Source organism: Tenrec ecaudatus, chromosome 2 (genome assembly GCF_050624435.1).
Source record: "Tenrec ecaudatus isolate mTenEca1 chromosome 2, mTenEca1.hap1, whole genome shotgun sequence".
NCBI lineage: Eukaryota > Metazoa > Chordata > Mammalia > Afrosoricida > Tenrecidae > Tenrec > Tenrec ecaudatus.
Window position 1 is genome coordinate 198,522,429 of NC_134531.1, and position 11,401 is coordinate 198,533,829.

Consider the following 11,401-nt stretch of genomic DNA (forward strand, 5'->3'; position numbering starts at 1 on the left):
AGCTTACAGACATGGATATTTTACAGCTATGAAACATGCTGAGGCAGTTCTACATGCTGACAAGAGGTCTCAGTCAACACTGACTCGGTGGCACCTGCATATCATGACAAATTTTAGATTGTATGTCTTATTGTATAATGAAGTCAGACAAGGCTAATATGGCTTATCTGAATTATGTAGATATTCATGGCCATCAAGTTACTTCTGTCTCAGGGACCCTAAAGAGGGAGTCCAAGGTCATGTTATTTACAGGAGCAAGGCTGTAATGTTTGGAGGAGCAGATCACCAAGTTTTTTCTTCTGTGGACGGAATGAAAGTTTAGAACACAGATCTTTTGGTTATCAGTCTAACAGGTAAACCTTTGGCAACCAAGGCTCCCTTGAAGTGGGAAAGTATGGAAACAGATATTTAGCAACAGAGAAAAGTCTGTAGCAGTCATGGGCATCAAGAAATGTGTATTTTTATAAGGGAAACAAAATCAAGGGTGTGCTATTATTTCATTGCCAGCCCATAAATACAAGTTTTGTTAGTTACAATTTCATCCAGGTCCCCCAAAGTTAGTAAGTGAACAGAACATTAACTTTGAACCATTTTTAGCTCTCACAATCAAAATAGGAATGTGTTGAAATAATGATAATTTTCCGGAAGGAAGTGAGTATTCTTCTCATAACTTTCCTAATAGCCTCCTTTATCTGCTTGTTTCTTAGACTATATATGATAGGATTCAAGAAAGGAGGAATTATACAATAGAACACAGAAATGACCATATCATGTGTCAGAAAGGAGTTGGAGGTTGGTTTCATATACACAACAGCACCAGACCCGAGGAAAACTATGACAATGAGGATGTGCGGGACACAGGTGGAAAAGGCTCTTCTTCGTTCTCCTCTGGTTGGAAACTTGAGCACAACAGAAAATATGTGAACATAAGACATGGTGATGAAGGAAAGGGAGGTACCACCTACTATCATTGAAGAGGCAAAATTTACAATTTCATTGGTTGAGGTGTCAGAGCAGGAGAGTTTCAACAGGGAGGGAATATCACAGAAAAACTGATGAACCACATTAGAACGACAAAAGGACAAATGGAAGGTGTTCCAAGTGTGCACACCTGCATAGACCAGACCACTGAGCACAGAGGCCAGTGTCATTTGGACACAGACATGAGGGGTCATGATCACATGGTAGTGGAGGGGCTGGCAGATGGCCACATAGCGGTCACGGGCCATGATGGTGAGCAGCAGCAACTCTGCAGAAGCACATAACACCACGAGGAAAATCTGAGCTGCACATCCAACTATGGAAATCACCCTATAGTTTAGCAGGAAGACGACACAAGCCTTGGGTACAGTCACAGAAATGTAACACATGTCCAAGACAGACAGATTCAGGATAAAGAAATACATCGGTATATGAAGTCTTTGGTCAACAATGATCACAGTGACAATGAGAAGATTCCCTGTGAGAGTCGCCAAGTACATTAGTAAAAATAACATTGTGTACAAGACTCTGAACTCCCACACATCAGAAAATCCTGTAAGTAGAAATTCAGTCACTACGGTAGAGTTAGACATTTAGTATAACTTCTTTAGGGCTTTGAGAGAAACACTTAAAAAAATCCTAAAAAAAAATAAAGGATGAAAGAAATATAGTAAGTACATCAATTGATCCGCATTTATCCATTGTATATCCTATATCTGGCCTTTCTTATTATTAACTAGCATAATATTAACTCATTTTCATTTATTATTTCTATTTGTGTAAATTATTTCTGAGTGGCAGCAAAATAAGTTGGGCTCAAGTTGGTTTACCTTTCTATCACTGATGAGTATGTAATATTGGGAGGCAAAGATCAAAAGTGTGCCTGGCAGATTTATTGCATTAATATAGGTAATTTCTATGCATGCACATTATTTTGTCATCATTGCTACAAGTTCCCTTTCACCCCTCTTCCTTCCCCTTCCCTTCTCCAAACCACCTTAAGTCCTTACTCTCGTTACTGTTTCTGAAGGATTTGTGTATCCTGAATTCTGTAAATTGAAAGTTCTTGTCTATACAGATGCATGTATGCCAAGCTAGCTGCATTTGCTATGTAGAACTGAGATCATAATGCTGAGGGGAGAAAGGATCAAGGGCCTAGAGAATTGGTTTGTGTTTTGTCAGTGCTATACTGCCCCTGGGTGTGTCTTTCTTCTGTGTAGCACCTCTGTGCTGGAATGTCCAATTATCCCTAGATGGTCTCTGGGTCTCTACCTTGACTTCTCTTCTTCACCTCAATGAGGTTGTTTATTTTTGGACTTATGGTGCCTGGTCCCATCTACACCTCATGATCACACAGGCTTGTGTGCTTCTTCTATGTGGGCTTTGTTGATTGCCTGATATATGGCCACTTGCTTGGCCTCAAGCTTTTAAGACCCCAGATGCTATACATTTTAATACCCTCCATCTGCTTTCTTCGCCACGTTTACTTGTGCACCCAGCTTGTCTTTAGTGAGCATGTTGGGAAAATGGGCGCAGCCCATTTCCAGTTTGTTACAACCAAGTGTTTTTGTGTTGAGGGAAATGTGAGTAGAGGCCCAAAGTCTGTCCACTACCTCAACATATTGCCATATAAGTGTATGTACATAGACCAATACTCCAGGGTTATGTATTAATAATATATTGACAGGTGTGCATGTCTATGTTTGGACCTCTATAAATAGTTTTGCTTCCTAGTTCTCTCCTCTATTCCCTTTTACTTTCCTCCTTTCCCACTACCAAGCCCAACCCTCATTTGCCTCTCTGTAGTTCCTCTCAGCTTGATTATGGTTGTTCCTACCCTTCCAGGAATTCTGAGCCCTCCTTACCCTCCTTACCCTCAATTTTAGGTCCCTAGTTGTTCCCTTACCCATGACTTTATTTGTTTACCACTTCTTCCTTCTCCCCACCTCTTCTTCCCCCAAGTGTCCCCAAAACCATGGGTCCTGTTGTTTTCTCCTTGGGTTTGCTTCTCATGCCTAGCTTATAAAAATAGACATAATAGAAACAACAAAGACAGGACTAGAAAAACAAAACCAGCTAAAAATAAAAAGAAAGATAGAAAAGAGAAAAACAATCATTCATAGTTCCAGGTATAACTCATGTATAATATTAACTCATGTTCCTTTAGAATTTCTACTTGTGTAAATTATTTCTGTGTATACGTTGGCTTACATTTCAATCACTGATGACTATGTAATATTGGGAGTCAAAGATCAAAAGTTTCCCCAGCAGATTTATTGTATTAATATAGGTGATCTCTATGTAAGTATATTATTATTAGAACTTATTAATATATAATTAGTTGGTGACCAAAATATACTCCATATAGAGATAGTAGGTTACAGTTAATCAGAATATCTTAATTTTAATTAAAGCTTATTTTCTTCCTACTGAGGAAAAAATATTATTTTTATTTCCACCACTAAAATTTTTTTTCACTTGGAAAGTCCCCTGAAGAATTATTGTTTCTGACAATTATATTCTATTATCAATATATATTTGTTTATATAACAGCTAAGAAGTTATGGTTTTATTTACACATCTGATATTCTCTATCTGCATGTTTATAAAATATTTTATTGCATTTTTACAGGGCAATTTTTATTCTTCTCTAACCTAAATACAATAATTAACCAAGTGAATCATAAGTACATCAGGTTTTATTTATTTTTGCTATTATATGTAGTTTAGATTATTCACACATTCTACAATAAAATTCCCATTATAAGTATGCAATTTGGAAAATTATATACACAAGTAGAAATGAAAAAACTGCAATATGAAAAGGTCAAATGAGTCTATTAATCTCTGAAGCTGTACATGTAAGAGCACTCAGTGATAGATCTGTCTGCTCAAAGGACAGATTATTACGTGCATTTTTTCTCTACCAGAACGTTGTAACCGTTTTTGCTGTTTCCCATAAGGACAATTTATTTTCCTGGGTTTTTCATCCATTTTAGCTGTCTGAGACCTGCATTAGCCACAGAAGCCTGATTTGGGGTCCACTTTTATATCACAGCGATCCAGACCTGGAAGATCTTTCCATTGATTTCCTGTTAATTGCCTTCTTAAGACACACTCCTTTGGGAATACTATTGAAAAGGAGTTGTGTTTATGTTTTAGATTTTATTTCCATTTTTTCAATCTAAATTTATAACTATAAGCATGCTTTCACTCTAAATATGTATTGAAATGTTTTAGAACTTAAATATATTTAGAAATAATTACTTCAACTGGAAATATGATTGGTATACAATGATTGATCAATTCATACATATTCATATAATTCACCACAATTAATCTCCCCTAGTTCTATAAGTTGCAAATAGTGCATATTTTTATTCCTAATTGAAATGTAATAAAAAGAAATATTATTTGGTGTTTAAAATTATATTTGTTTAATTATACTTACTTGTTTCATATTTGTTTAATTATACTAAATTTGTTTAATTATACTGAACCCTGACTAAGATGAACTGCATTGAATATTTTTGTAGGTCCCCAAATCCCTGCCATTTAGTTGATTTCAATGCTATAGAGATGCTATTAGTCAGGGTAGAAGAGCCCCTTTCCTCTCCTGAGGCTATAGGTCTTTCAGGGATTAACAGCCTCCTCTTCTCTCTTGGAGCAATTGTGGGTTTTGAGCTGCTAATCTGTTCAGCATGTCAATGGGTAAGTAGTAGCCTACTCTACCACCAGGGTTCCCTCTATCTTGTACAGAACACTTCTTTTACTCCTAAAATCTGAGCATCTTCGAAAACTTAATTGACATCCCTTAAATCTTACACTAAATTGTGTTTGTTCTTACTGTTGTTTTATATAATCCTGGTGATTGAATATGATTATCATATTCAATCCATTTGGTTGAATACTTTTACTGAATAATCAAAGGTCAGTCATTTATTCCACTGCTTTTCTGATGATTGGGATATTAACAATAATTGCTTAACATTATTCTCATTAAGGTCAATGACAGACTTACACTACCATATTACAGGACTGCAACATGCTTTAATATTTGAACATCTAGCGATAATCTTTAACGTACACCAATAATTTTTAGGTTTCCAGGATGAATTTAATATGACTCTAGTAGAATTTAATTTCATGACCCTCGAGGAAAGATAGGCTTTATATTCTGTCATTTATTTATGTTTTGATCTATTTATTTACTTTTTAGTCACAGAAATATTTGAAAATCTTAGTACCAGTATCTATAACTTTTTAATTATGAAGTTAATATTTGTAAAATATTTCAAATAGAGGACAATCTCAGAATGGTTGCTCTGTTGATGAAAAGTCAATAAAAATTATGAGTGACGGACAAAAGGATTAAGCATGTGCTTCCTTTTGCTCTTAACATTTATCCCACTTTATATCAACAAAGTAAAAAAAAATCATCAAATTCAATAGCACAGACTCAATACCCACTCTTAGCAACCCATTAAGGCAGTGTTGAACTGCCCCTTTGAGTTTCTGAGACTGTCTGTTTATGGGAGTAGAAAGTCCTACCTTTCTCCAATAGAGGGTCTGGCTGTTTTGAATTGTTGACATTTTGGATCACAATCCAATGAGATATTATATTCATTGTTGTTAAGTGCCACTGAGATGGCTGTGATCCATAGAGATGCTAAGCACAACAAACAAAATATTGCTGGTCCTTCACCATCCTCACATACTAGACTGAGTCCATTTTTGCAGCTACAATGAACTATATCCATATTACTAAATTCTAATAAATAAACAAAAAGTAAATTTAAATCACAGTACACTCATTTTTCTAGTGTAATCACTTATTTTTAAAATGAACGTGATAATATAAAATATCCTGAAATGGTATGAATAGAGTTTGAAAACCTTAAAATATTTCTTCAGTTTAATAGTTGCAGGTTAATGGAGTATTTCAGTCATGGAGAATTTTTACCAGGAGATTAGAGAATTACATGATTCTCTCATCCCTCAAAATGTAAAATTATACTGTTCTTTGACTTTTATAGAAATACGGGTAGGATATTCTTTCAAGCCAAAAAAAATTGCAAGATATATTTTGTTCATTGATGGATTTTTTATTTAACTACACAGCCATTATCTATTTATAATTTACTCAAATTCCCCAAATATTTTGAAGTGAATTACATGCAGATAATAGTCTGGAAGTAGTCTTTATGGGATCACTGTAAATATAACCTAGAACAAATAATTATATATCCTATAATATGCTGTCAGAAAATACTAGAACTGTAGTTTAAGTAAAAGGAACATTTTCATAAAATTTACATGTATTTCATGTAATCACTGAGTCACTTTGTACAAAGAAAATATAAAATTTCTTAGCAAATTAAAAATATTTTAAATCATTAGTTAATAAAAACAACAAATAATTTTTGGTAAATAAAAACATATTGAACCTAATACTTTAGTATAAATTTAAACTATCAAACTAAACACCTTAGATGAGGTCTGTACTTCGACTATTTCTGCACTTGCCATACTGTTTAACATCACCAAGGTACAATGCTGTTTCTTGTTCCCTCTGAGTTTTTATGAAAAACTCTTACTTTTTACAAGATGAAAGTGGTTGTTTTTAAGCTGAATGAATAAAATTAGTTCATGCATGTGAGTATTTTCCTTATCTATATTTTCTTTTTTAATCTCATTTACAATGTTTCTGTATAAACAGTATAAGAAGTAAGTGAAATCAGCTATTCAAGTAGTAACAATTAGGAAGAGGAGAGAAATAAATTAAATTAATAACAACAAATACTCACAATATGTTATTGTATATGTTAGATAGGCAAGCCAGGACTTCTAGTACAGATGCAATGTTCTAATGAAGAAAAATATGAGTAGGCACGTTTCTCAAAATGACAGAAACTATGAAAGGAACCGTTCTATTTTATAACAAGTACCTCTGTTTTCAGATATTTCTAAGAACGTGAGGAGGCTGATGGCACTAGAAAAACCCATGGGAGTACATCCCACGACATTCAAAAATACCCAGTCCCAGGGAGGAATTTCAAGAAGATAATTGGATCTACATGGACAGTGAATAGAACCTTCTCTATGTCAGATTTCATATATCATGACATATTAGTATAGTTGACCCTTTTAAAAGATTGATGAAGTTTGAAAAAATGCATTAACCACACACACATATATCAGTTATTCTCATATTTCATTTGTTCCTTGGTTGAATTTTTGTGGATTGTAAGGAAATGATCAGAGAATGAAACGTCAGGGGTCCTATTGCTGATTTAAACAAAGAGTTGTTGCTCTTGTTAGGTGCCATCAAGTCAGTGACTTTAGACACAACAGGCAGAAACACTGTCTGGTCCTCAATCGATCTTCACAGTTTCTTCTGCACAACCGAAGAAAGCACTGCTTGGTATTGTGACTAGCTTTGTCCTCTTACTGAGCCTATTGTCTTACAGGCCTTCCTCTTTTTTGCTGACCTTACACTTTATCAAAAATGACGTCTTCATCAGTGATAATCGCTCCTGATAAAATGTGCAAAGCATGTAAGAACACTCTCAGCATATCTCAAGATAGGAAGTCTGAAGAAAAATCCAAGCTTTGGCTTGCACTACTGAAGGACTAGGGAAAATATTGAATGATGTAGAATCATCACAAGTTAATGGAAGAAATATGTAGAATTCTTGTATCAAAAACAATTGTTCAGTGTTCAAATCTTTCAATAGGTAGTATATGTTCAGAGACAAGTTATACTAAAGGAAAAAATCAAAGCTGCCCCAAAGGCATTATCAAAAAACAAGGCTACAGGTATTAATGGAATACTTACTAGTTAAAATGTTTCTGTAAGCTAACAAAGCATAACCACACACATATCTACTTCAAGACATTTACAAGAAAGCTATCTGGTCAACCAACTGGAAGAGGTCCATATCAGTGCGCATTTGTCAATAAAATAGTTTGAAAGAATGTAGAAACAATTGAATAGTATTGCTAATATCACACTCAAGAAAATTTTGCTGAAGTTAATACAATGATTGTAGCAATACATCGACATACTCTCCCCCTGGGTTAGTGCCCTGTTACCCCCATTCCATACTCTCAGTTTCTCCCCAGCCCCATTCTCCCTCCTACTTCCCCCTTGCCCCTTCTTTATGTTGGATTCACATGCACCTCCCTGGGTTTGATCTGACCTCCCCCCAACTGCCTATGTTTTAACCTGTATATTGTGAGATAAGTGTCTTTTCTTCTATTCCTGCTCTGCTGATTGTACTTACCTCAGGGGATTCATATTATACTTATCCTTTAGAGATTGGCTTACCTCACTTAATATAATTCCTTCCAACATTTCCCATGAAATGATGTGTTTCATGTGTTCATTCATACTTTTTAGGACTGCATAGTACTCCATTGTGTTTATGTGCCAGATTTTAATAATCAACTCGTCTATTGATGGAAATTTAGGTTTGTTTTCAACTCTTTGAGATTCTGAATTGTTCCACAATAAACATTGGAGCACAGATGACTGGCCATGTTTTATTTCTTACCTCCTCTGGGTATATGCCCAGTGGAGGGATGGCTGGGTCATAAGGTAGATCAATTTCCAGTTTCTTTAAGTATCACCAGATTGCTTTCCACAGAGGCTGTACAAATCTACACAACCACCAGCAGTGGAGGAGGGTTCCTCCTTCACCACCGCCCCTCCAACATTTGTTGCTCTCTGATTTGCTGACTTGGGATAGCCTCAGGGGCATTAGGTGGTATCTCATGGTTGTTTTAATTTGCATTTCTCTTATGGCTAATGAATGGAAACACTTTCTCATGTGTTTGTTGGCCATACGGGTCTCTTCCCTAGTGAAAGTTCTTTTCAGTTCTTTGCCCAGTTCCTCAGGCAGTTACGGTTTTTGTCTTTTTGCAGGCCATGCGGGTGTTGTAGATGTTAGGAACAAGCCCTTTTTCTCATGTGTCATTTCTAAAAATCCTCTCCGAATCTGTGGCTTGCCTTGTTAGCCTCTTGGTGAAGTCTTTTGAGGTACACAGGTGTATTATTCTTATTAAATCCTGTTTGTTGATTTCCAGTGAGTCTATGCATTCCCTGGGCCAATGATCTTAGGTTTGTCCCAATTCCTTCCTTGATGGTTCTGATAGTTTGAGGTTTTGCTTCTAGGTCTGTCATCCACCTTGAGTTTGTCCTTGTGCAAGGGGTGAAGCAACCGTATTGTTTCATTTTTCTACATGTGGATACCCATTGTTTGCAGCACCATTTGTCAAAGGGGGTATTGGCTTCCCACTTAATATTTCTGGGATCCTTATTGAGGATCAGTTATCTATGTGTTGATGGTTTTACTTCTGTACTTTCTGTTCTTTTCCACTGATCTGGTTATCTGTCATTGTGCCACTACCATGCTGTTTGGATCACTGTAGCTGTGTAGTAGGTGTTAAAATTAGGTAAAGTGAGTCCTTCTACTTTGTTCTTCTTCTTGAGGCATTCTCTGCTAATTTGGGGCTTCTTCACTCTCCATATGAAATTGGTGGTCAGATTTTCCAGTTCTTTGAAGAAAGTTGTTAGTGTTTGAATCGAAATAGTGTTAAACTTATAAAGTGCTTTGGGCAAGATTGATATTTTTACTATGTTGAGCCTTCCAATCCATGAGCATGGGATGTTCTTCCATTTGTGGAGGTCACTTTTGTTTTCCTGTAGTCTGGTCTTTTAGTTTTCCTTGTATAGGTCTTTAGTTTTTTGTTAAATATATTCTAGGTATTTCAATTTGTTCTTGGCTATTGTGAAGTATACTCATTGATCTCCTCTTCCATGGTTCTGTCCATTGTGTATAGCCAACTTATTGATTTCTATTTGTTGATCTTGTGTCCTGCCACTCTTCCATATTCCTCTATCACTGTAAGTAGTCCCATTGTGGAGATTTTTTGTTTTCGGTACACAGGTTCATGTCATCTGCAAATAGCTATAGTTTCACCTCCTCCTCTCCCATTTGGCTACATTTAATGTCCTTCCGCTGTCTTATGTTGTTAGCTAGGACCACCAGTACGATATTGAATAGAAATGGGTACCATGTACCCTTCTTCAGTGGGATTTTTTTGGTCTTTTCCTCCATTGACTGTGGTGTTGGTGGTTAACTTTTCATAGAGAGCTTGTATAAGCTTAATGAATTTACCTTCCATTCCTATATTTGTAAGTGTCTTAATTAGCTATGGGTGTTGGATGCTGTCAGTGTTTTTTCTGTGTCTATGGATATTATCATATGTTTTTATTCCTTTTCTTTATCAATGTAAAATATTGATGGATTTTCGAATGTTAAACTATCTCTGTATCCCTGGGATGAATTCTACCTGATTGTGGTGGATGATATGTTTTATATACTTTTGTATCCTATTGGCCAATATTTTATTAAGGATTTTTCCATCTATGTTCATTAGAGATATCGGTCTGTAGTTCTCTATACCTGTGTGATCTTTGCACTGTTTGGGTATCAAAGTTATTCTGGCTTCATAGAATGAGTTTGGGAGTTGCAAATCCTTTTCTATGCTCCAAAATAGTTTGTGGAGGATCGGTGTCAACCCCTTCCTGTTGATCCTTTCACAGAACCAGTTCTTAAGCTGCATTGATATTTTGTTATTGGGTGGGTTGTTCTGTTGACTCTGTTCTAGTTGTTAGAGGTTTTTTGCTAACTTATTAACCATAAGCCTCTCTTCTTTTTTATATATGCATTTATTGATATCAAGCTAACTCTAGATAACTGCTTTCACAGTATCCCATAAGTTATGTGCTCATTAGTTTCTAGAAATTTCCTAACATTCTATAAAATCAGGGCCTGTACCCATTCATGTCACAGAAGATTGTTGTTCATCCTCCAATTGACTGCCCTTAATTTTTGGTCATCCTTTTATTAATCTCCAGCTTATGACATGGTGATCCGAGAAATATGTATGAAAATCTCTATGTGTTTGAATTTACCCAGGCTTGCCCCAGCATGTGGTCAATTCTTGAACATGAGCCATGTGGGCTTCAGAAGAATGTGATTTTATTTTGTGTGTATGTGCTTGGATGGAAAACTATAAATGTCTATCAGGTCCAGTTGCCATATTGCATTGTTTAGTTCTGTAGCCTCTTTGGTGTGCTTCTTTCCCAGTGGTCTTCTCTGATAGCAGAGTATTAAAATCACCTAATATCATTGTTGAATCTGTGATCTTTTTTTCATATTTTAATAGTTTGACGAAAGTCGCTGCTCCTTTGTTGGGCACGAAAATATTCAATATGCTAATAATTCCTGGTTTACTGAACCTTTGAGCACATATATAATGCCCCCTCCCTGTCTCTTTTTATGGCTTGAACCTTGAGACTCCTTTTTTTGGAGATTAGGATTGCCACCCCTGCTTTTTTAAGTTGCTATTT

The 11,401-nt window shown here is 35.8% G+C and overlaps 1 protein-coding gene across 1 annotated transcript; it reads right to left on the reverse strand.

Annotated features, from left to right (window-relative positions):
- Positions 1 to 593: 593 nt before the first annotated feature.
- Positions 594 to 1,574, reverse strand: LOC142440340 (olfactory receptor 14C36-like). Its single transcript, XM_075542804.1, has one exon. The coding sequence runs from the start codon at positions 1,572 to 1,574 to the stop codon at positions 594 to 596; it is 981 nt and encodes a 326-aa protein (XP_075398919.1).
- Positions 1,575 to 11,401: the final 9,827 nt, after the last annotated feature.